We start from the raw sequence: 24,293 nt of genomic DNA on the forward strand, positions 1-24,293 counted from the left end.
AAGTTCATCTGCTTTACTTTCTCCTCTACTGCCATATGGAACCAAATAAAGATCAAGACAACTAGAAATGGCCCTGGATGAAATGGGAGACCTTGGGCCTTTTTAAGCTAAGATTTTTTTTTTTTTTACCAGATTTCAGTTTGACTAAGGCAAAGTCCATTCAATGATTAAGGCTCCGTAGCAACTGAGGCAAAAACAAACAAAACCCTCCTTTTTTACCTAATAGAAAAAATAATAAAACAGACAAATCTGGGAAGGGAAGACCCTCAGGATTTCTGGCCAAAACAGAAATGACTCTCAGTCAATCAGGACTCAAAGTGGGGCTTGGCCTGGGACTTATTGTTGGCCAATCAATGAGAGTCAGAGTGATTTAGCTTTAAGGAATGGTCTTTAAGAAAGAAATATAGTCAGTAAACTCCAAGATATCTTGGGAGGATTCAGTGATTAAAAAGAAATTTGTTTTTAAGAATCTGCAGGTAAGGGTATGATATGTGGACAGAGGGAAGGAGAGGGAAAGAGGAAGGGAAGGAAAGAAGGAAAAAAGGAAGGAAGGAAAGAAGGAAAAAAGAAGGAAGGAAGGAAAGAGGGAAAGAAAGAAGGAAAGATAGGAAGGGAAGGAGGGAGGGAGAAGGAAAAAGAAAAAAGGAGAAAAAAGGAAGAAAGAAAGAGAAAGCGATAATAGTATGCTTCAGTCTGTATTCAAATGTTAGTTCTTTCTATGGGGTAGATGACATTTTCATCTTTAATTCTTTTGGAATTGTCTTGGATTGTATTGCTGAGAATAGTTAAGTCATTAACAGTTGTTCATCATACAATAGTGCTGTTACTATGTACAATATTCTCTTGGTTCTATTTACATATCAGTGCAATATGACTATTTTAAATTTTATCTTCTCCCCCAGAGCCTCTTATACCACTCCTTGTCCCTTCCCTCTTTGCAAGGACCTCTGCTATTTTACTTAGGAGATAAAAGCTATTCATCATGAGCTTTCTCTTCACCTCACAGTCAACCCCCAATCTCTTCTCCTTCGCTTTAATCTCTGACAGAGATTATTCTTCTCATTATCCAAACCAATCAACCAATCAACAAACATTTATTAAGCACTTACTATATACTAGGCACTATTAGGCCATTATCTTAAAAACAAAACAATATCTAACTTCAAAAAAACCCCTAAATTTGGTCAACTCTTCTCTTTGGGATCTGATCTCATTCTTTTCTATCTTCCCTGGAATTAGTTATCTCCCCTTTCTCATCTTCAGTCTTTCATCTACAGTTTCCTATAAGCATGCTCTAGGCTTTTCCTATCCCGAAAAGATTCTACTTTCCATTTAAGCTAGTATCCTATAGTTATCTTCCCTTTCATAGTGAAATTCCTAAAGAAAATCTCCTTCTCAGTTTCTAGGATGTGACCTTCAACCTCACTAATAGTTCTCACTTGCTCAGTTCAGACACCAAATGCCCTTCTTTCAAAAATATTTCATAATTATCTATGTGGACACACGTTATATCCTCTCAGGAGGATGTAAGCTCCTTAATGTCAGGGATTTTGTCTTGGTACCTGCAATTTTTAACACATTGTTGCTCAATTGTTTTCAATCTTGTCCAGCTCTTTGTGACCCTATTTAGGGTTATTTTGGGCAGAAATACTGAAATGGTTTGCCATTTTCTTCTCTAGCTCAAAGCTCCAGTTCTGACAGATAAGGAAACTGAGGTAAACAGGGTTAAGTGACTTGTCCAGGATCACACAATTTAGTATGTCTCTGAGGTCAGATTTGAATTCTGGGAAGTTGAGTCTTCCTGACTCCAAGTATAGCACTCTATACACTGTGCCACCTAGCTGCCTCTTAGCACATGGTAGATACTTAATATTTATTGAATTAACTTGAAATTCAATGTACTCAAGTCTCCTTTGGTAAAAGTTGTAGTCAAGAAAGCATAAGGGAGAGAAGATGAATCTTTTTTTCCTTTTAAAAAGAGGAATAAAATGGGGTTTATTGGAGCAATATTATTTTACATAGACAGCTTATTTTAAGTATTTGTATATCATGACTAGCCTAAACTTGGTTTTAATTCTTTAAGTACAAAAGATGACCTATAGGAAGATGCATGCCTTATCTGTCTCAATTTTATAGTGTATGACAATGAGTTACATCCTTACATATGAAAATAAATTGTACACATCATAAATAACATTTACATCTCTATAAACTACTTTTGGGGAAAATGTAATGTTATGCTGCGTAAGAAAGGTATTTGCCAACTGGCAAATACCTGAGTTTCTCAAAAAGCTGAGATGGTATCCTAATTGTACAATGTGTTGAAAGATTTGGCCTAAAAAATCTAATTCATGGTTGCAGGAATGGCACCGACTCCAAAAACTTGTGTTTTGCTTACTATTGTGATATTATCATCAGATAATTTATCTCTACCAAAAATAAACTTTTTTAGTACAGGGTTCACTAGTCTTATGGTGACCTAAATAAGTTGTTCTGTGATGTTTTTTAAAAGACTTTTAAGATTTGCCACAGAGATTCATAGACACTTTTTATTTTTTTTTTTACAATGCATGGAGATACCATGGCAGTGTGTGTATGTATATATGTATGCACACACATATACACACCTATCCCTAATGGTATTTTTACCCAATATGGCAGCCTTTAGGTCACATCATAGTATTAAATGAGCACTGGAACCACATAAATCTCTCAAGACCTTGCAGACCAAAGAGCATGATCAACCTCTGAGCCAACTCTCAGTTATGTCTGAAAATACTAACATGTCCTGAAATGGGTATATTTGATCTTGAGTAGCTGAGTCCAAGTGACAAAATGTCAATTTATAGAACAAAAGAGAATTTAAAAATTAAATTGTAAGAACTGGCATGTTTTATTAAACCACAGAATTGAGGCTATCTAAAGTTGCTTGGAATCTTTGTCAACATTTTGCCTGCAAATACACTGAACTGAACATGTTAGTCATTTTGGTTTGATTTTGTTTTCTTTGATGGACAAAGAATCCCAATGAAATGTGGTGAATATGTAAATGAGCTGTGCTTTTAAAGGAGAGCAAGGTGTTATACATAATAGAGAACTAATGTGCATCACATTAGAAACTCTTATGAAACATTAATTGTTGAATCTATGATGAGAGAAATTAGAATAAGGGAAATGAGCAAATTCGTTCTGTAAATCGCTCCCCACCATCCGATCTTCAAATTAATCTCCTACATGTTGACAAATTCACACTAAAGTAGAATTGACTGATTTGAAATATATGCTGAGTGCAGGTTTTGATGGGATGTGAGGGGAAGGCACTACATATCTAAAATGGGGAAGGGACAGGAAGATCCTAGAAAGGAGAGGCTAGGGATGCCCAAGGCAATCTTTACTTATTTTTTAATTGGCCCTGGTTCTCAATATATGTGCATATTTAGCTATATGTATATGGGTGTATACATATAGACACAGATATACATGCAAGTGTGTGTATATATAAATGTTTCAATAATCAGGTGAAATGTTAACATTGTCACAGAAAGACCATCTCTTTGCATTGCCATAATACTTGCAACAAATGGATTACATTACATTTCTCTACTTTCAGGCACAGGTTACTACAATCAGTCCTTGACTTATATTTTATTTTAATCCTATGAGCAATTATAGATACATCAATAGTTAGTGAATATTGTCAGAGGAAGAGATTTTAACTATAGTTAAAAGGAATAAGACCAAAGGTTTTTTAATTTGATGAGGATTTTTAAAAAATATTTTCAGTGTTCTTAGTACAAATCCCCCAAAATATAAATTTCTAGAATCTGTCACCTAGATAAATTATCAATGGAAACACCCTCCTCAGCCACTCAGCACTAAAAACACATTTCTCATAGGTACATTCTATTTATGAGGTGGTCCAATTCCTCAAATGTTTCTGTTTTCCAACAAAGTTGACAAGCAATCATGAGGGGGAAAAAAGTAGTGATGGCCAAACCTAGTGTTTATGGGATTGGATGTTCTCTTTTTCTATTGCTCTTTGACTCAGGATTGCTATTTCCTTTTTTTTTTTTTTTTTTTTTTTTGCCTGTATCTTTCCCTGAAGAGTCGCTATCTGGCTTGGAGTGAGAATGGGCTGATGGCTCCCTGGCAGTCTGCTGGGAAATTGCTCCTGGCACTAAAGCACTCATTGGATTCTTTGGTCTTTGAAAGATGAGAAGATTCATCTCTTGATGGATAACTTCAGACAACTAAATCTCTCAATCCTCATCCTTCTTTATCTCTCTCCTACTTCTGATTTGGCTGATCACTCATCTCACTTTTTCTCCAGCCACCTCCTCTTTTGGTTTTCAAACCCCTCTTATTTCCTGGTTTTATTCTTACCTATCTGATCCTTCACTGAATTGTTCATCCTAAACCTTTGTGTGATCGAAGAATTAGATTGTGAGGCTTTAGCTCTTGTCTGAATTCCCAGTATTTAGCACAGTTCCTGGCCTATAGGAAAGCACTTGCTCAATGTTTGCTAACTGATGATCTCTTCAGGTCCTATGAGTTCAGTCTCTCTTGGAAGATCTTGTTCCCATATCCAAATATTCTGACCTGATCTCTCTTCTGAATTCCAGTCTCATGTCACTAACTGCTTACTGGATAATCCACTGGCATCTTAAACAAACTTTCTCTTTCCTCTAACTCATCTTCTTTGTAATCATCCTCAAATCTTCTCTCTGGCGCCTTTAGTATTCCATCAGTTGTCATGTTTTATTGATTCTGTCTCCCTATCTCAATCAGATTCCCCTTTTCTTTACTCATGGGCACTACTCTTACTTCAGTTCTCCCCAACTCTTCTCCAGAGCACCAGTTCTCAAACAAGGTCTGGGATCCAAAACAATTTTCATAATAATACTATGATATTTTACTTTTGAAAATGGTAAATATTTACAGATGGAATCCACATAAAATCTCTTTGGAGGTATTCTTAAAGGTATAAAGAGGTTTCAAGATCTAACAGTTTCAGAATTGCTGCCTTAAGCTATTGCAACAGCCTCTCAAATTGCCCTCCCTGCCCCTGATCTCTCCTCTTTATAATTCATCCATGATATAGTTACCAAAATTATCTCCCTAAAGCAGGGATTGGATTGTATCCCTCTCATGCTCTAGAATCCTCAAGTTTTTTCTATTGCCTCCAGAATAAAATACAAATTCTTCTGTTGGTCATTTATAACTCTCCATAATCTGGCTCCAACTCTCTTTCTAGATTCATTTCATATCACTTTCCTTCCAGCCAAACTGTCTCCTACCTCTGCTCTTTCTACCAGATGATTTTCCATGGCTAAAATGTATTTCCTCATTTTTTGCCTTTTGAATCCCTAGCTTCCTTCAAATACCAGTCCAATTACTACCTCCCACATGAGGCCTTTCCTCTTTACTTCTGTTGTTCTGCTTTCCCTTTCCTGAAATCATCTTATATTTCTCTATTGGATACGTTAGATCATTGCAGAAGGATGTAAACTTCTTGATATTAGGAATTTTACCTCAATATCAAGAGTCCAGTACATAATTGGTACTTAATAAATATGTACTGGATTGATTTGAAAGTGAATGTTTTCAGCCCCACTTTGGTAAAAGCTGTAGTTTAGAAGGAACCAATGGGGAGAAGACTCATTTATCCTAGTCTCAGGACATCTAAGGTAGAATAACTAGTTTCTACAGCAGTTACCAAGGAACTGAAATTTTTCCAGGGTTGGGTAGGGATTTTTCAGTTCCTTCATTTAGGGCCTCCTGCCACTTCTCCTAGGACTGCTGGAACAACAGATGGCAAGGAGGAAACCATGCAGAAGGTAATGACTATGAGCTTGGGAAGGATGATGAGAGGGAGCTGGAGGGATGGGACTTCTAGTCACCTGGCACCAGAGGTATAGGTCCATCTTGCCTTCTGATTCTCTTAGTTTGGTGACATCCCTTCCACTAAGGCAATGCCTTGGACTTAGCAATCAGTCCTGGTACCAGTGTCTCTAGTGCTTAGCCTAGAGCCCTTTAAGTAGTAGCCGACTAAGCTTCCCTATGATTTTTTCCTGTGACTTCATTCCAGCAGTCTCCCACTCTGCTATCAGTCCTCTTCCTAAAGCCCAGGTTTGACCAAGTCACCTCTCTATTCAATAAACTCCCATGGCTCCTTCTTACCTCCAGGATCAAATATAAAATCCTCCAGTTGACATTTAAAGCCTGTATCACTGGCTTACAGTCCCCACTTCTGCCAGCTTTCCAGATTCTTAAGCCTCACACTCCACAACATATTCTTTGATCCAATGGCCTCTCTGCTGTTTCTTGCATAAGAGGCTCATTTCTTGACTCTGGACGTTTTCAATGGCCGTCTTCCAGATCTGGAAAGCTTTCCCTCCTCACTTCCAGAGCCTTGTTTCCAGACTTCTTTCAGGACTCAGCTAAAATACTACTTTTGGCAAGAAGCTTTTCCTGATCCCCCTTAATGCCTTGCCTCTAAAATAATCTCCATTTATCCTGCATATATCTTGTTTGAAAATGGTCATGTGCAAGGTTTATCTTCCCTTCCCCCTCTTCCGTTCATTGGATTGTGAGCTCCTAACCAAGGGCAAAGATTATTCTTTTCCTTGTCCTCCCTGTTCCCCCCCCCCATTTTTTATATCCTGAGCCTGGCACACAGTAGGTACTTAATCAATGCCTGTTGACTTAACAAATACTTATTGGTTGACTGATTGACTCCACTTCCCTCCATGGAAGCCTGTGCCAGGGCTTTTAATCTACCATCAGCAGCCAAGGGCCAGTGTTGGGTGGGATTAGGATTGTATGTGTTTGGGCAAGCACCCATTACACCCGGGCAGGACCCCTTTGGGTACACAGAAATAAATTCCTTCCCCTGGGGCTGACATGCTCCTTATCTCCACTTGCCGCCCTGCTCAGGCAGCCAGAGCCGTTTGGCAGGTTCCCCAGGCACGAGATGCCACCCTCTGTTGTACAGCAACAGGATGGGGCGCCAGGCTCTGGCTGGTTAACGCCAGGATGTGTGAGGTATTCCCGAGTGGGCACAGCAGGGAGCATGTCCAGGGGTGCTCGCCTCTATGGGACTCCCCGCTACTTACTCTCCTATGTCCCCATTTTTAATACTTGGGTCCTAAGCCCGGAGGCACTTGGAGCATTCTCAATTACTCTTACCTGAATAGTAGAAGCCTCTTATTGCCAAGGCCCATGGCCTCAGAGCAGTGTTTGAGCTCTCCACAGTACCAGGAGTTCTGAGGAAAGAGCACCCAAGGTACCATCTTGATTCAGCGGCAGGAGCCGAGGACCTGAAGTCAAGGGTCTGGATTGGGACGACAGCAGCCCTGTTCACAACCCCTGTGACCATGGGGAAGGCAGCCCCATTGCGGTTCAGGAAAGGAGAGGATTGGCTTGGATAATCTAGAAGGTCCCTTCCCGTGAGAAATTGATGATGTTTTTTATCTTGGGCCTCAATCTAAAATTTCCTTAGAATTTATTGTTCGGTCATTCAATCCCATCTGACTCCGCGTGACCCCATTTGGTGTTTTCTTGGCAAAGATACCGGAGTGTTTTCCCATTTCCTTCTCCAGTGGATTAAGGCAAATTTACAAGTGAAGTGACTTGTCCAGGGTCTTACAGCTAGTGAATGTCTGAGGCTGGGTTTGAACTCAGGTCTATCCTGACTCCAGGCCCAGCTCTCTGGCCACCCAGCTTCCTCATGGGTCTGGGGAAGCCCCCACCAACACCTAGGTTGCAGCTTGGGGTCTCAAAGCAGAGTTCCTAACCAGTTTTGTGCATTGCAGCATCCTTTTGGTGATACACGCAGCCTGTGGACTCTACAAAATCATGTTTAAATGCATAAAATCCACAAGATTGTCTCACAAGCTAAAGGTCAGTAAAAATAAATATCACAGAACCCCTGAAATCTTTTCACAGGTGAAGGGCCTTGGCGAGTTTCCTGGGGGCATTGCAGCATTAAGAGACTTCCTGTACAAGGGTCAGCATTGGGGAGCTGATCCCTAACCTTGGGATCCACCAGGATGCTTTGTCATCCAACCCAATGAGCCCCAGACTCTTCCATCCGACTTGCAGAGCAAATCTAACAGTGGTCTGTGTCCTTAGGATGTGAGCTCCTAGAGAGCAGGAGCAGAATCACTCTGCTCTGTCTACCCAGCTCTGAGCACAGAACTTTGCACATCTGAAGCATTGAATAAAACGCTAGGCATAGCTACTTCTCCTCTCTCTTTGTTTCCCTTTTCCCTCCCTCCCTCTTCTCTTCCTCTCTCTCTTTCCCCTTTCTTTCCCCCTCTTTCATCTCTCTCTTTTTCTTTCTCTACTCTTTCCTCTTTCTATCTCTGTCTCTTTTTCTCTCTCTGTCATGTTCTGTCTGTATCTCTGTTTCTGTCTGGGTTGTCTCCCTCTCTTTCCTCCCTTCCTCCTTGCTTTGCCTTCTTCTGTCTCTCTCTCTCTCTTACACACACACACATATTCCTAACCTTCTCATTTCACACATGGAACTGAGGCCCAGCAAGAATACATTCACTATAAGGTCACAGCTAAGTTGTCAATGAAGAGCATTTAAATGTAAGTCATCCAATTGAATCTAAGGCTGTTTCATTTCTTGTTTTTGTACCCCAGCAGAGTGCCTGGCATATAATTCTAAAACAAACAAACAAACAAAAAAACTAGCATTTATATAGTGCTCTGAAGTTTGCAAAGCACTTTATCGTATTTGGTTCTCTCAACAACTCTGAGGTAGTTAATATCCCCATTTTTCAAATGAGGAATCAAGTGGGAAGAACCTAAGTAGCTGTTCAATGTTATATTCGTAGTAGTGTCTGAATCAAGATTTAGAACTCGGGCCTTGCTGACTGAATCCGGCACTCTATCCGTTGCCATGGAGGAGATCCTTAGTAAACTCGTATTAAATGAATGAATGCTGTTTCCATTACAGCATACATTTCCCATCAGGAGACCTGACCACTAAATTTCAGCTCCTTCCCCACTGCAGAGATAGGGCAACATGAGAGATCCCATTACATGTCAGGATTTCACAGCACTGAGGGCTAAGCTTTGGAATGGATCACAGAGGGAGATATCAGTCTTGCTTTGCTCTGAGTGTTGGACTGTGGCCGGGCGGGCTCTAGATTGAAGCACTGTGTAGGCTGGAAGGCAGAGCAATTGAGGGAAAGTGTCACTGGCCACTAGGCATCTCTGTGGCTTCAGGCAGGTCAGATCCTCGGCACCTGGATCTGAGATACCGCCTCTACTTCAGGAAGGATCTTTCTCAGCTGCATGCTGCCTGTGATGACCTGGTTTGCACTTCCCATGGATAGGTGTGACTCTGGAACTACAAAAGAGGTCCATGACTGAGCTGGTTCTTTAGAAAGTCACTGGTCAGGGGTTTTGTGGGCAGGTCAGAAAAGTTAGGGCACTGCCCCCTAAATTGATACAATGAGGACAGGAAGAAACATAGAAAAGAGGGACTGAAATGATTGAATCATCCTGTTGAAATGGCATCTTTTATCTCAGTTTCTCCTGAGTAAAACATTATGGATAGGACTGATGATGGCTAAGGTTGCTTCTAGCTTTAACATTCTGTGATTCTGTAACTTTTTTGGCATTTAGTATCAGGAAAGACAAAATGACAGTGAATAGAAAGTGGGCCTCAAAGTCGAGAAGGTCCAAGTTCAAGTCTTACAATAGATTTATACTGGTATAGTGGCCCTGAAAAAGTCACTAGGCCAAAGTTTCTTAAATTGTGGGCTACAGCCCTATATGAGGTTATGTAATGGAATGGGGTGGGTGCAAAACTATGATTTATTATCAGTGTGTTTGATTTACAGACCTATTTTATATATCTATGTACCTGGAACTATATCAAAATTTCTTGGGAGAAAAGTGTTGTGAGTTTAAGAAGCCCAGTCTTAACCACCTCACACCTCTCAGATTGGCTAAGATGGCAGGAAAAGATAATGATAAATGTTGGAGGGAATGTGTGAAAATTGGGACACTAATACAACATTGGTAGAGTTGTGAAATGATGCAACCATTCTGGCGAGCAATTTGGAACTATGCCCAAAGGGCTATCAAACTGTGCATCTCCTTTGACCCTGCAGTGCCTTAACTGGATTTGTATCCCAAGGAAATCACAAGGGAGGGAAAAGGACCCATATGTGCAAAAATTTTTATCGCAGCTCTTTTTCTGGTATCAAAGAGCTGGAAACTGAGTAGACGCCCATCAATTAGGAAATGCCTGAACAAGTTGTGGTATATGAAAGTGATGGGATATTATTGTTTTATAAAAAATGATGAACGAGCCGATTTTAGAAAGGACTAGAAAGATTTACCTGAACTGATGCTGAATGAAACAAGTAGAACCAGGAATACATTGTACACAGTAATAGCAAGATTGTATGATGATCAACTTGTGACAGACTTATTTATCCTCAGTTCATTGATCCAAGGCAAGGATCCAAGATCCCATAAACTTTGGATAGAAAACACTATCTACTTTTCCTTCACAAGCTAATTGTACAATATTTCAGAGTCTGATTCTTTTTGTACAGCAAAATAACGGTTTGATCATGTATACTTATTTTGTATTTAATTTATACTTTAATATATTTAATATCTACTGGTCATCCTGCCATCTAGAGGAGAGGATGGGGGGAAGGAGGGGAAAAATTGGAACAAAAGGTTTGGCAATTGTCAATGCTGTAAAATTACCCATGGATATAACTTGTAAATAAAAAGCTATCAAATAAATAAATAAATAAAAAGAAAACACTATCTACATCCAGAAAGAGAACTGAGACCAAATATAAATCAACACATGCTATGTTCACTTCTTTTTTCTTTTTTTTAAATCTCTCCCATGGTCTTTCCCTTCTGCTCTGATTTTTCTCTCCCAACTTGATTCATAAAGCAATGTATATCAAAAATAAATAAATTTACTAGGAAAAAAAAAGAAGCCTTGTCTTAGACAATCTATGGTTAAAGGTTGCAAGACAGATGCTGAGGGAGTGAGGAAGTCTCCTCACACAGATGAGGTCCAATGTAAAAAAAAATGCAGAAAGGAAATGATTATCTCTGAGAAAGGTATTTAGAGCATAAACCACTCCAGAGGGGGGCTCAAGTGACAGAAGCTTTCATATAAGAAGTCTTTCAAAGGCTAATTTAAAAGATTCTAATAGCCCTTCAGAACATACCTTTTGCAAGACTGGCCCTGAGGGACAGTCAAACTTCAGGACCACTAAAGGAGATGGGATAGTTGAGAGAGAGGGGAATAGAAACAGAGTCCTCCTACATGTATAAAGATGGTAAGGTCAGGTTTATAAATCCAAGTGAGATCGCTTAAACCTGAAAACACTCTTGGGTATGAATAGCTGGAAACCAGATCATTGGGAAAATTCAGAGAGTTTGCCACTGGAGGAAGACTAGAGTGCCACAATATGATGATGAGACTGGAGGCGATAGGGGGTCCATTGCAGGAGGTGAGACAAGATAGATCACCCAACAAAGTGTTCAAGTAGAATCCTAAAACTAAAAGGAATTTGTGAAAGTACAATTCTGCCCAAGGTCACACAACAATAAGTGTTAACTTTTTAAAGCCAAATAATAATCTACTCTTCCTGGTTGGTGAAGTCCTATGAGATTCATGGATCAAAGAATGAAAGCTAGATGGTACCCAAGTGATTATAGAGTCCAACCTTTTCATTTTAAAAATCAAAGAAATGGAGACCTAGAGATTGTACAAAGTTGTTCAGTCATTTAGGCAGTGAGCCAGGATTTGAACACAGTTGGCCCTCTTTGTCACATGACAAGCCTTCAGAAGCTGACTTGACACAGAACTTGATAAAAGTTGTTCCTCACCTCTGACTGTTATGCTCTCTCTAGCTTAAGCCCACCTCCTTTGGTTCTATTTCTAGTGGAGAGTGAATAGTCACCATCTTGGACACAACTATCCATTAGTCCTCTGTAGCTTTCTTTTCTTTAGCTGAGGATGCCAGTTCCTTCAAACTTCCTACACCTGTAGTAGCAGCCCAATTCCCACCCAGGACCTTGAGAGACAGACGCATCTGGAAAGTGCTGTAGAAATCCCTAATCAGCAATTTCACGGCCAATTTCAGTCCTTCCTTAACCAGTAGCTAGAACAGAAGCTCAAACTTGTCTGACTTGTTCCCTGGGGGAGTGGGGCGGGGTGGGGGGAAGTAAGGACAAAGTTTGAGATGGAAGAGGAGGATCCCAGGAAGGTGGAAAAAGCATTGACCTTTCCCATGTGGAGTCCAGAAATTCCTATCTCTACCCCAAGACCTCCAAAGAGATGAGAAAATGGATTTAGTCTATGGCATCTTGTGGGAAAGAAGTTTTTGAGCTATTGGATCCTGCGCATCTATTGAACTGCAGTCTAAAATAACAAGATTTGCTGGAAACTTCTCCCTTCCTCTTGGAAAACTGTTTTCTATATTCCTGTCACCATCACCTTGAGTAATCTTTACTTCCCATTACCCTGACTAGAGGGACTATACAGATGCCAACCTATTAGAACTCTGCTTTTCTTCATGACTTAGTTTAGACTTTCTTCTACAAAAAACTTTTCTTGCTTTCTAGTCTCTCTCCCCACCCCCAGCTGCCTTCACCCTTCCTCCTCAAATTACCTTGTATTTATTTCACATATACTGTGCATTATATATTTCATATATGTTCTACTATACATATCTATATGCCCATCCTGTAGTGTTGTATATGCCCATGCCTATTAGAATGTAAGCTTCATGAGGGCAGGGGTTGTTTCACTTTTACCTTTGTATTCTCCAGATTCAGCACAGAGTGGGTGCTTCATGATGGATGTTGATTAACTGATTAGTTACAGCTTTCAAAAAGCAAATCTCTTGACTACAGTTATATATAGGTAATTTTCCTATCTACCTCACTGGGTTGGTTATGAAGTTTAAATGAAATAATGCTTGTAAAAACATATAAAATGCTAGCTATCATTACTTTTATGATATACTATTTACAATTTCTTTTCTGATGTTTCCATTTAAAACTACCCCAAAGCACTTGAAGATTTTAAAACTCAGGGCAATACCTTTCTGCAGATCAGGGACAGACCAGGTCCTGAGCTGGGTGTATTCATTCGCCTAGGTTAAGGGAAGACTTGAAGATGATAAGAAACCGAGTTAAGATGACAAGTAACATGGAAAGACTTTTAATAAGTAATGAAAATCCAAGTCAGTCAGTTCAGAAGAATAATGAACACAGATGTTATACACAACACACACTAAGCAAACAAGGTCAAAGTTTTCTAAGTATGAAGACTACAAGAAAAAACCCATATGAAGAGATACAAAAAGATGTCAACAGAATAAGAAAAGTGCACACACTTTGGGGAAAAACACCTTTTAAAAAATGGCAATGCATCTTTTTGAGCACAGATGAAGATGGGATGCAGCAATTTTTTTTCTTATTTTGTTAAGCTGTGTATAGATGCATATATATATACACACAATATACACACAGCTATATAAATAGATTATATATAATTATTGCTAATAAATTGAAATAGGGTTACATTTGGATATCATTTGAAGATTTATTCCACTTTTGGTTAGATTATTTCTTCATTAGTTTTTGTTGCATTTTTTTAGGTCTAGGAGAATGGTCTAGGTTAATTTTATAATACAAGAAGAGTCTGTGAGGAAGACTTACTCTAAAAAATTGTTAACCCTCTCAAACTAAATAAGTTTATAACTTATGTTAATTTTTTAAAAAATATTTAAGGCAACAGGTAACTGGAATGTGGAGCAACAAGTGTCTATCAGCAGCCACATCTCTTCCAGGGAGCAGTGCCTTAGTTGGCTTCTGGCCATGTCTTTGTTGGGGAGGGAGGCAGAGTTCAAGTTCGCACTAAAACTCTCACCTCTACTCTAGAACCTGCTTGCAGAAGATGACAATAACAGCTGTTCAACCTGACTAAAACAAGGCAGGGGGTGTAGACTTTATTCATTTTTCTGTGGATTATTTGGGGAGGGGGACTTGAGGGGAGATTATGAGGAGTGAGAGAAGCTGGGTTTGTCAGGATGGCTAGCAGAGTGGGGTTCTAAAGGAATGCTCGGGACCAAGGACACCACCTCCCGGGGAACTTGAGAAATGAAGGGGAGAGATTGAGGCACGAAAGACCATCGGAAGATCATGACACCATGTCCCCTGCTTCTTCAGCCCTTCCCCTACCCCCCTACCCCCCCAAAAAAGGAAAATCTTTTACTCAGTTCTCTTTCAAGGTGCTGGAAACACCAGAACATACTGTTTTAAATCGGAGTCACAGAAGAAATTCGCATACGTTTGCTCTTTCAGTAGACATTTTTGAGTATACACTTTGGCAACATATTTTGCTTAATGGTTTTGAGAGATACAATGAAAAGTTTCTGCTGTGAAGGGCACAGTAGATGAAACAAGAACCCAGAGCTTTGGGAGTTAGATCCTAATCTTTCCTGCTTAATTCATGACTATGACCACAGATTGCATCTTCAGCCCAGCCTAATTATCAAACAATTCCAGAGGATACATTACAACTGAGAATAAGGTAAGAGAGCCTAATAGAGACTTAACCTCTGGCTCCATGAGAAAAGAGTAGTCAGAGCCAGAGACTATGATCAGTAAACTCACAAAGATTTCACATTTGTTGGGTGAACCACAAAAATCCAAGGATCTAGAGACTCAAAGGCATACTAAGAGCAGCTCATGTTTATGTAACCCCTTTACAATTCATAACAAAAAAAAAACAAGAAAAACTTTTTCCTTAAAAATCAATTGAGAGGTATAGAATGAAGCCATTATTATTTATTTCCTTATCCCATTTTATAGAAAAGGAAATTGAGGTTCAAAGAGAACTGAGCCAGATGAGGCTAGGTCCTTTCTATCCGCCACGATATTAGATATTCAGACTCTCCTTTCCAGGCAAGCAAGGCAAGAGCCAAGCTACCACATTTTTTCTAGAGTGGACCAGCTGAAATATGTCCTGCTTCTAATGTCCCTGGAATCACAGGGATCATGGGATCTAAAGGACATATTTCAGCTGGTCCATTCTAGCAACCACTAAGCCAGGAAGAGGAGAGCAATCTTTGCTTCCAGCAAGTTGAGGGATCCCAAAGTGAAAGAGTCTCAGGGAGGGAGCAAGGGAACCAAACTTATCATGGGTAGCTGAATCACTTATTTTTGGCAGGGGGTACTCGGGGGAAGGAAAGGTTGTTTGGAAGGGAGAGGTGAAAGAGAAAAGAGCTGGGGTATGAAATCTTGGGGTTTGGTGACCTGAAGCAGAAGAAATGCAGAAGGCACAAGAAGGAAAAATAACCCAGAGAAGAAACTGAAGTGGGAAATCAGATAGAGAGAATTAACTAGGGGTCAGAGGTAGAAGAAAGATTGAAGGACTAAGGATAAAGAAGGGGCATCAGGAGAAAGTATTTGCATTGCTAATTAAGGAAACAACAGAGAATATTTTTGAGGTGAACAGAGCAGCGTGGAGGGCAGGTGGAATAGAGAGGCAGAGAGAGGAATCTCAAGCGAAGCTGCTGGGGTACAGCAAAAAGTAGATAGGCAGGAAAGGGGCTCACTCTCAAATAGGGGTGTGCGTGTGTGAGAAGGGGGAGACGTGGACAAATGAGTAGGAAAAGAGATTAGGGGAACACTTGGGGACAGGTGAGCTGGGAACATAACAAGGACGGGTGACAGATGGACAGAAGAGAGGCAGGGGAAAGAAATACATGAGCGGTGACTGGGGGCAGGTGAGCTGGAAGCATGACAGGTGAGACAGGAATCGAGGCTTAGGAGAACGGAAAACAGGTGAGAGACTCACGAGCGAGTCCGCTGGAATCATAGAGGGGAGTACAAGGACACAAAAGAGGTAGGTGAATGAGGAGAGTTGACAGGAAGGAGAAAGGTGAGTGGGGGACAGATGAGCTCCCTGAAATCATAGTGGTCGGTTAGTGGGGAGGGGAACAAAAACAAGTGGGTGACGAGTAAGCAGAAGGGATGACAGACAGACAACAGCAGCTCCGAGGGACTGAGGTCGTGGAGACGGAGGGGACAGGCAGGCAGCAGCGGTCGGTGAGCGCGGAGAGGGGCAGCAGAGTCGGGGGGAGAGGGACAGGTGAGCAGATGACAGGTGAGGGGACAGGTGGGCATGGCGGACGGGGCGGGGAGGGCGGCACTGCGCACGGAGCTCCCGAGCGGGATGGCAGAGGGGAGGGACCGGCAGGCAGCAGGGTCGGTGAGTGCGGAGAGGGACAGGTGAGCAGATGACAGGTGAGGGGACAGGTGGGCATGGCGGACGGGGGGCGGCACTGAGTACGGGAGCTCCCCTGAGCGGGATGGCAGAGGCGGAGGGGACCGGCAGGAGCAGCGGTCGGTGAGTGCGGAGAGGGGCAGCAGAGTCGGGGGGAGAGGGACAGGTGAGCAGAGGACAGGCGAGGGGACAGGTGGGCATGGCGGACGGGGGCGGCACTGAGTACGGGAGCTCCCCGAGCAGCGGTCGGTGAGTGCGGAGAGGGGCAACAGAGTCGGGGGAGAGGGACAGGTGAGCAGATGACAGGTGAGGGGACAGGTGGGCATGGCGGACGGGGAGGGCGGCACTGCGCACGGGAGCTCCCCGAGCAGCGGTCGGTGAGTGCGGAGAGGGGCAACAGAGTCGGGGGGAGAGGGACAGGTGAGCAGATGACAGGTGAGGGGACAGGTGGGCATGGCGGACGGGGGCGGGGGAGGGCGGCACTGCGCACGGGAGCTCCCCGAGCGGGATGGCAGAGGCGGAGGGGACCGGCAGGCAGCAGCGGTCGGTGAGTGCGGAGAGGGGCAGGTGAGCAGATGACAGGTGAGGGGACAGGTGGGCATGGCGGACGGGGGGCGGCACTGAGTACGGGAGCTCCCCGAGCGGGATGGCAGAGGCGGAGGGGACCGGCAGGCAGCAGCGGTCGGTGAGTGCGGAGAGGGGCAGCAGAGTCGGGGGGAGAGGGACAGGTGAGCAGATGACAGGTGAGGGGGCAGGTGGGCATGGCGGACGGGGCGGGGGGCGGCACTGAGTACAGGAGCTCCCCGAGCGGGATGGCAGAGGCGGAGGGGACCGGCAGGCAGCAGCGGTCGGTGAGTGCGGAGAGGGACAGGTGAGCAGATGACAGGTGAGGGGACAGGTGGGCATGGCGGACGGGCGGCACTGCGCACGGGAGCTCCCCGAGCGGGATGGCAGAGGCGGAGGGGACCGGCAGGCAGCAGCGGTCAGTGAGCGCGGAGAGGGCCGAACCAGAGGAGGACAAGGTGAATGAGGGCACAGGTGAGGAGAGAGAGGACTGAGAGGCGGGCGGACGCGGCGCGGCGGAGAAGCTGTGGCGGGGGGGACAGCAGGGGCGAAGGGCAAGGGTCACGGCACGGGGGGGGGGCGCGCCGGCGGGCACGCGCCGGGGGAGGCGCGCGTGCACGGTACCTGCGTGGGGCCGCGCAGCTCGCCCACGTAGTACTGCTCCAGCCAGCGGCGCGCGTTGTCCGAGTGCCGGTGCGGCGGCCCGTCCAAGTCGGCGCTGACGTCGCGGCCGGCGCGTGCCCGCAGCAGCTGCTCGCCCCCCGGGTGGCGCCGCACGAAGCCCGTGAGGTCGTAGAGGCGGGCGCCGCGCCGCACCCAGCAGGCGCCGGCCGCGCAGCGCCGCTGCACCTCGGCGGCCGAGAAGAGCGCTGGCGGCGGCGGAGCGGAGGCCATGGCCGCAGAGGAAGAGCGGGAGCCCGGGCCCTTGTGCTCTCGGGAGCCGCTGCCGCTCCGCTTACAACCCCGGGCCCGGGCCCGGCCCCGCTCCAGCCAGCCACCGCCTCGGCACACCTGCTCATTTGCATGCCACCCGCTCCCGCGCTCCCATTGGCCGCCTGGCCCGGCCCGAGGAGCCGGGGCCGGGACTCCGCCAACGGATTGGCGAAAGGCCGGGGGAGGGGGCGGGGCCGCCCGGGGCGTGTCCGGTCGGGTCTCGGAGCGGGAGAAAAGTCGCCTAGGTGAGGGCGGCATAGCCCAGGGGAACGGGATGGGAGGCGGCCGAGTCCGGGAGGCTGCTGGCCTCGAGTTCGCGGGAGCTTGGAGCGGCCTGGAGAGGGGGCGCCTTCCCGAGACGATCCGAGTTCTCAGCCCGAGTCCAGGCGTCGCCCGGTGGGCGCCGCGCCAAGAGGGCCCGGCCCTCCAAGCCCTCGTGGAGCGCCCACTCTGTGCCAGAAGCTAAACTGACCGCTGGGACCCAGAGCGAGGCAGGACAGTTCTGCCCGCACTGTGTGCGGAGCTTGAGGACTCAGAGAGTCCTGCCCCCCTCCCCCCAGGGGCTCAAACCAGCTGACCGACAGCCCCGCCCCCACTGTGTGCCAGAGTGCCTACTGTGTGCTGGGGGCGAAACAAGGGGCGCTTGGGGACGCAGAGAGAGTCCTCCCCCAGGAGCTCAAACCAGCACTCGGGCGGTGCCTGGTGAGTGCCAGCGTGCCTACTGGGAGCCAAGCTGACCGACAGCCCCGCCCCCACTGTGTGCCAGAGTGCCTACTGTGTGCTGGGGGCGAAACAAGGGGCGCTTGGGGGACCCAGAGAGAGTCCTCCCCCAGGAGCTCAAACCAGCACTCGGGCGGTGCCTGGTGTGTGCCAGCGTGCCTACTGGGAGCCAAACTGACCACTGGGGATCCAGAGTGAGGAAGAGATAGCCCTGGCCTCCACACATTCACCAAGTGGCCACTGTGTGCCAAAACACCCATTGTAAGCTAAACTGACTGCTGGGAACCCAGAGTGAGGCAAGTGCTTCTCCCTACCCCATTTCCCCAGGAGCTCCCTCTTATGAGGGAATGGGGAGGAAATACGCATTCATGGAGTGCCTACTGTGTGCCAGGAGCTAAACTAAGCCCTAAGGACAGAGGCATGTATCCCCAGAGGGTTAAACAAAAAAATCGTGAAGTGCCTACTATGTGCCAAGCACTGAGCTAAATACTGGGAAGTATAATAAGAAGCAAAACCAATCCTGTTGTCAAGGAGCTTACAGGGGGAACAAAAACCTCCAGTCATTTATTCTCTTTCCTTACCCATGCCTTCCCCCAACAATTCTTTTAAACAATAAGGTATGTATATATAGCATTACCCCCACTGGTCATTTCCAAAAATATAGGTTAAGGGGTTTCCATTCTAATGATGTAGTAGATGGAAGGGCATCTCAGAGGGTATTCCCAGGTGGGGAAAGGCCTCCTGAGGAAGGCTGGACTTGACCTGAATCTTGAAGAAGTTAAGAAACTTGGAAGCAGAAGAAATGAGTAGAGTTGTTCTGGGCACGGGATACAGCCAATGCAAAGGAGGCAGGAGATAATTTGAGGAAGTAGGACCCTTCTGGGACATAAAATGCCAGGCTTTAGGTGCCAGGGAGAAAACAGTGTGTAGAAGACTAGAAAGTTAAGGAGGAGAACATAACTCTGTTTTACAAATGGGGAAGGGAACCCCAGAGAAAAAATGCCTGAGGAAAAAGGGAAGGACCTAAAACAACTAAGCATGTTAGAATTGGGGGCCGCTAGATGTCTCAACAGATAAACTGGCTTTAGAGTCAGGAGGACCTGCGTTCAAATATGGCCTCGGACACTTAACACTGGACAAGTCACTTCACCTCAACTGCCTAGCCGCCTCTACCCTCAAAAAGATGGTTGGATTTAGAGCTAAAGGGTTCTTATGCAGCCCAACCTTTCATTTTACAGTTGAGGAAACTGAGGTGCAGAGAAGGGGCTTCCTCCAGGTCACAGTAAATCATAAAGGCAGATTTGAATCCATGCCTTCTTGATTATAAATTCAGGGCTTGTTATAATACCCTATGATGGCAAGCACCAAAATTGGGGTTTGGTCATATGAAGAATTCACAATGGTCGTTCTCTTTGGCAGATTTATTTAGGGGAATATTACAGGTAGATTTATTTAAGGGAATAAATTACAGACAAAATGAAGGGATCCAATAGACAACAGTAATGATAAATATGAAATAGAGTTGAGAGAGCATATGAAAAATAAGTTCCTCAGTGGAACTCACAACTACCCAGTAGAAAGGGAGCACCCCATGAGGCTGGGTATATCCTTAGCTGGCAGGTTAAATTCTGTAAGCGACTTAGCACCCCAAAAGAATTGGTTAGCTGTAAGGGGTTAAGAAGCATATTGGGGTTAGGGGAATATCACATGACATGGAAGAAGGGGGTAAGGAGAAAAACATGACCCAAAGAAAGGCAGTAGCCATGGGATGGCCCATAAGTAGTTTTTGATTGAGAAAAAAATTTTTTTTTCTTCAATAAGTTTTTATCAAGCATGATGAAATATGGAAAACTTTTTGCAGACTTTAAAGTCATGTTTGTATAGATGTCAACTGTGATTAGGTATTTACATGTGACAGGTCCTGAGTCAGGGGAGAAAGATAATTAAAGCATGGTACTTTCATTCAGCTACTCTTACAATTTAACTCTACTGAGCTAATATAGCATAAAAGAAAAATACAATTTTGTTGTAGGAAATAAACTTAGGAGGATTTTTTTTTTAATCTGTGATTTTACTTGGATAAGGGAGGTTCAGGGGAGAAAATTCTCTTTGTGACATTGTTAATCAGAATATGCTCAATTTTAGTTGCTTGGGTCACTGAGATTATGTGACTATTTCAGCTACAGATTCAAGGACAGAACTCTGATTTAGATCTGCTATGGAACCCCATCTGCTAGGGCACAGAGCAAATGTTAGTGCCTATCTAAAGAAAACTCATTTGGACTTTCAGGAAGAGGGAGACAATGAGCATTTATTAAGCTTGATTCTAGTGACTTTCCTCTGTTATTTCCTATTTAGCTTGCTTTGTATATTGTTTTTCCCATAATATTCTAAACTCCAGACTGTCTTTTGCCCCTTTTTTGTATCCCTAGCATTTAGCATTGTGCCCAACAAGGGGGAGATGCTCAATATTTCTTCTTCTGTGTGCTAGGCATTGGGCTAAACATGTACAAATATGAGGTCATTTGATCCTCCAACCCTGAGAGACAAATATTATCTCTATTTTACAAATGAGGAGCTGTGGCAAACAGAGTTTGTGACTTACTGAGGCTGAATTTGAAGTCAGGTTTTTCAAACTCTGGATCCAGAACTCTTCTATTGTATAGATAATTGTAGCCTGGGTATCAGGTTATGGTTCTTCTTCTTAAATCTGAGTTCTATCTGCTTATATTCCTAGTCTATAGAGAAGACAGGGGCTGTATCTGACCATACTATGCCCATCTTTTGTACATGGATATGAATATGAGCCATATCTGACATAGGACTTTTTTCATAGAACAATGGGAACACTTAATGTTACCATCACAAATGCCTCTACAAAAAGCATGGTTGGGCTGAAATAGGAACGAATGGGCCTGAAGTAGCAACCAGTAGCCAGTCAGAGGAAAGAAGGTTCGTCCACAGATTATGGGCTTGCTCTGAAGGATTTAGTGTCTTTAGATGGCGGGTTGCTGATCTCTCGTGAGTGGAAGATGAAGGTATTCCTAATGGTGATGATCTGCTAGAGGAGTGTAGCTTAACTGATCCCGACCCATGGATTTAATGTCTATGTACGCCAACATAATATGGAGCACCATGTTAGGGGGATAACCATGAAGGTTGATGTAAGAATTTTTAGCATTGTAGTAGATTTAGATTTTGGATATAGTCATTACCATGGGTTGTTGAGATTTTTACTAATAGTGTGAGGCCTACTCCTGCTTCATAAGCTGAGAAGACTAGTAGAATTAAAGGGGTTATAGATATTGAGAATATATGGTAATTAGGAGGGTTATAAGGATGAACAGGGATAATATTATTCCTTCCAGACATAGGAGGGTGGATATTAGGTGTGATTGGTAGATTAAGACCCCTGTGAGGGCTAATAGGAAGGCTACAATTAGGTTTAGGTTAATAGGGAGCATAAGGTATTCATGGGGTAGAACCATGATTTATTGAGTCGAAATCAATTATCTTAATTAGATTAAAAACCTATTCGGTTCACTCAAGGCCTTTTTGAAACCACTCATATGCGAGACCTCCTGTGAGCAGGATGATGATGAAATATGCTAAAATAAGTATGGTGCTGTCTAATGCCTTGCAGAAAGCTGCATGTTTCTGGAGAGGTCAATGGGGTAGAAATACATGCTGCCAGGGCAGCTAGGTGGCATAGTGGATAGAGCACCATCCCTGAAGTCAGGAGGATCTGAATTCAAATCTGGCCTCAGACATTTAACACTTCCTAGCTGTGTGACTCTGGGCAAGTCACTTAACCCCAATTGCCTCAGCGCAAAAAAAAAAAAAAAAAAAAATACATGCTGCCTGGTGATCTGGCATTCTATGGATATGTCTGGTCATTTTGGAGGAATTCATCTCACTCCATGTAAGATCACCTCTTTTCTCCTTTCTTTTGTTTTCTTTTTCTTTAGAACTTTTAAAATCTACAATATAGTTAGCAAGTAAATAACTTCACAAAGCTCATACACATGTCTAGCAGGGCTGACAATATTTTAAAGCATAACTTATAGGGAATACAAACATGGGACCTCTTCAGTAAGTTACCAGAACTTTGTTTTAATAAACTATTTCTAAATCATATCAAATCAAATACTGCTGCAAATCTCCAGTAGTAATGTTCCAATATTTGAACAAATTCCTAAGCTCATATACCCAGAATAAATAGATTTAGCATATACCTGGCAATAGTAATTATTTCCCACAATTTCAGAATCACAATTCCAATTTAAACATATACAGCCCCAAAAATCCATACCCTTTTCCCTATTTAAAAAAGTTTCCCTAAATTTTAATTTAATGTTGCAGACAAACTGAATTACCATTTAATTACAAAACTGGCCCTCAGAAGTCTGGCTAGATAATTTGAAAGCAGGCTATATTTTTATTTCTTAAGCAATTGACATTGGCTTCCTTTGCTCTCATTCTTACCTCCCCCCATTCAGAGCTATAACCTGAGTCAGATAAGGTTTTTTTCTTTTAACAAGTTTTCTAAAAGACTGCTTTTCTGCCAGATTTTAAAAGCAGCCAAGTTTTCTCCATTTTTCCCAAATTAGTGCAAACAGGTTATAATTAAGTCAATCAAGAATTTAACACTCATAAAATATTTGTTTTATGCTAAGTACCTTTTCAATATTGAAATGACCAATTGCCGAATTCTTCAATCATTATTCTTAAAACTTAGCAGAGCTCCTTAAAACAAACGCAGATTGCATAAATACAATTAAAAAGTGCCCAGATTTGTGCCCAAAGGCACCCAAACCAAATAGTACCACAGGGCATCCCATTGGCACTTCCCAGAGCTGTATGGTTATGTCCAGTACGGTTTTTCCTGGGGGCCCAGATTTGCTAGCAATCAGACTAGACAGAAAACTTACCCTGCAGAGGTTTCAAACCAGATTCTCCACTTAGGCCAAATAGAGGTATCAAACAGTGAGTCCTTGCTGCAGCTGGATCCAGTCCCCCTCCCCCCCCTCCCCCGTGGGGCTCCCCTAAAAGAGTACAGAACCAGCTGGCTCAAGGCTCCCTGCTGAGGCCTGATCTCCAATCTTGCTCTCAGATCTCATATCTTGCTGGGGCCTCCAAATGTAATGTCAGAGAAACTGAGGCAAGACAGAGATTGCATTTTTATATTTTAATGGTGGAGAGTTTAGGCTAGCTGACTAAATTAAACTCATATTCAAAAATCATTCGGTCCAAAGTGACTGGGGAACAGTGTTTATATAGCAAAGCAAGCAGGTGATACAGAAGCAAAAAGAATGCAGGTAGGTCATCAGGCAGCTGTTATACAAAAAATTGTATTTCTCACAGCCTAAAGTAATAACCGGATGCACACATGGATGGGAATGGGTTTGCGATGTGTACAATAGTGGGAGTAACAGGGTGCATACAATGATGGGAATGGGCTTAGGACCTTCCAGGGTAGGTATTCTGAGGGAACAATAACTGATCTTATCTGTGAAGCACTTCAGAGGTGTGATGCCCAAGTAAGCAGAAGATCAGAAATAGGCAAGGTCCCTCTATGGTCATGCTTGTCACTTTGATCTAGTTGTGAGGTGGCTAAGTTCAGGTTTTCATGAGAACCTCACAGGGTCCTTTCTGGTTCAGCATCCTAAACTCTCAAAATGGCTATATATATATATATATATATATTTTACATCCCACTTTTAAAAGTCTATTAACCCCTGCACACATTTTCTTACACAAAATTCTCTGCTAATTTTTC

The 24,293-nt window shown here is 43.6% G+C and overlaps 1 protein-coding gene across 1 annotated transcript in view; it reads right to left on the bottom strand.

The window, feature by feature from the left end:
- The window catches only part of FA2H (fatty acid 2-hydroxylase), a 78,684-nt gene extending 60,431 nt beyond the window's left edge, over positions 1 to 18,253 (bottom strand). The window contains exon 1 of the mRNA XM_031949995.1: positions 17,486 to 18,253. Within this exon, the coding sequence (XP_031805855.1) occupies positions 17,486 to 18,052 (567 nt within the window). The 5' untranslated portion in view covers positions 18,053 to 18,253. The remainder of the gene's footprint in view (positions 1 to 17,485) is intronic.
- Positions 18,254 to 24,293: the final 6,040 nt, after the last annotated feature.

Source organism: Sarcophilus harrisii, chromosome 2, assembly GCF_902635505.1.
Source record: "Sarcophilus harrisii chromosome 2, mSarHar1.11, whole genome shotgun sequence".
Lineage (NCBI taxonomy): Eukaryota > Metazoa > Chordata > Mammalia > Dasyuromorphia > Dasyuridae > Sarcophilus > Sarcophilus harrisii.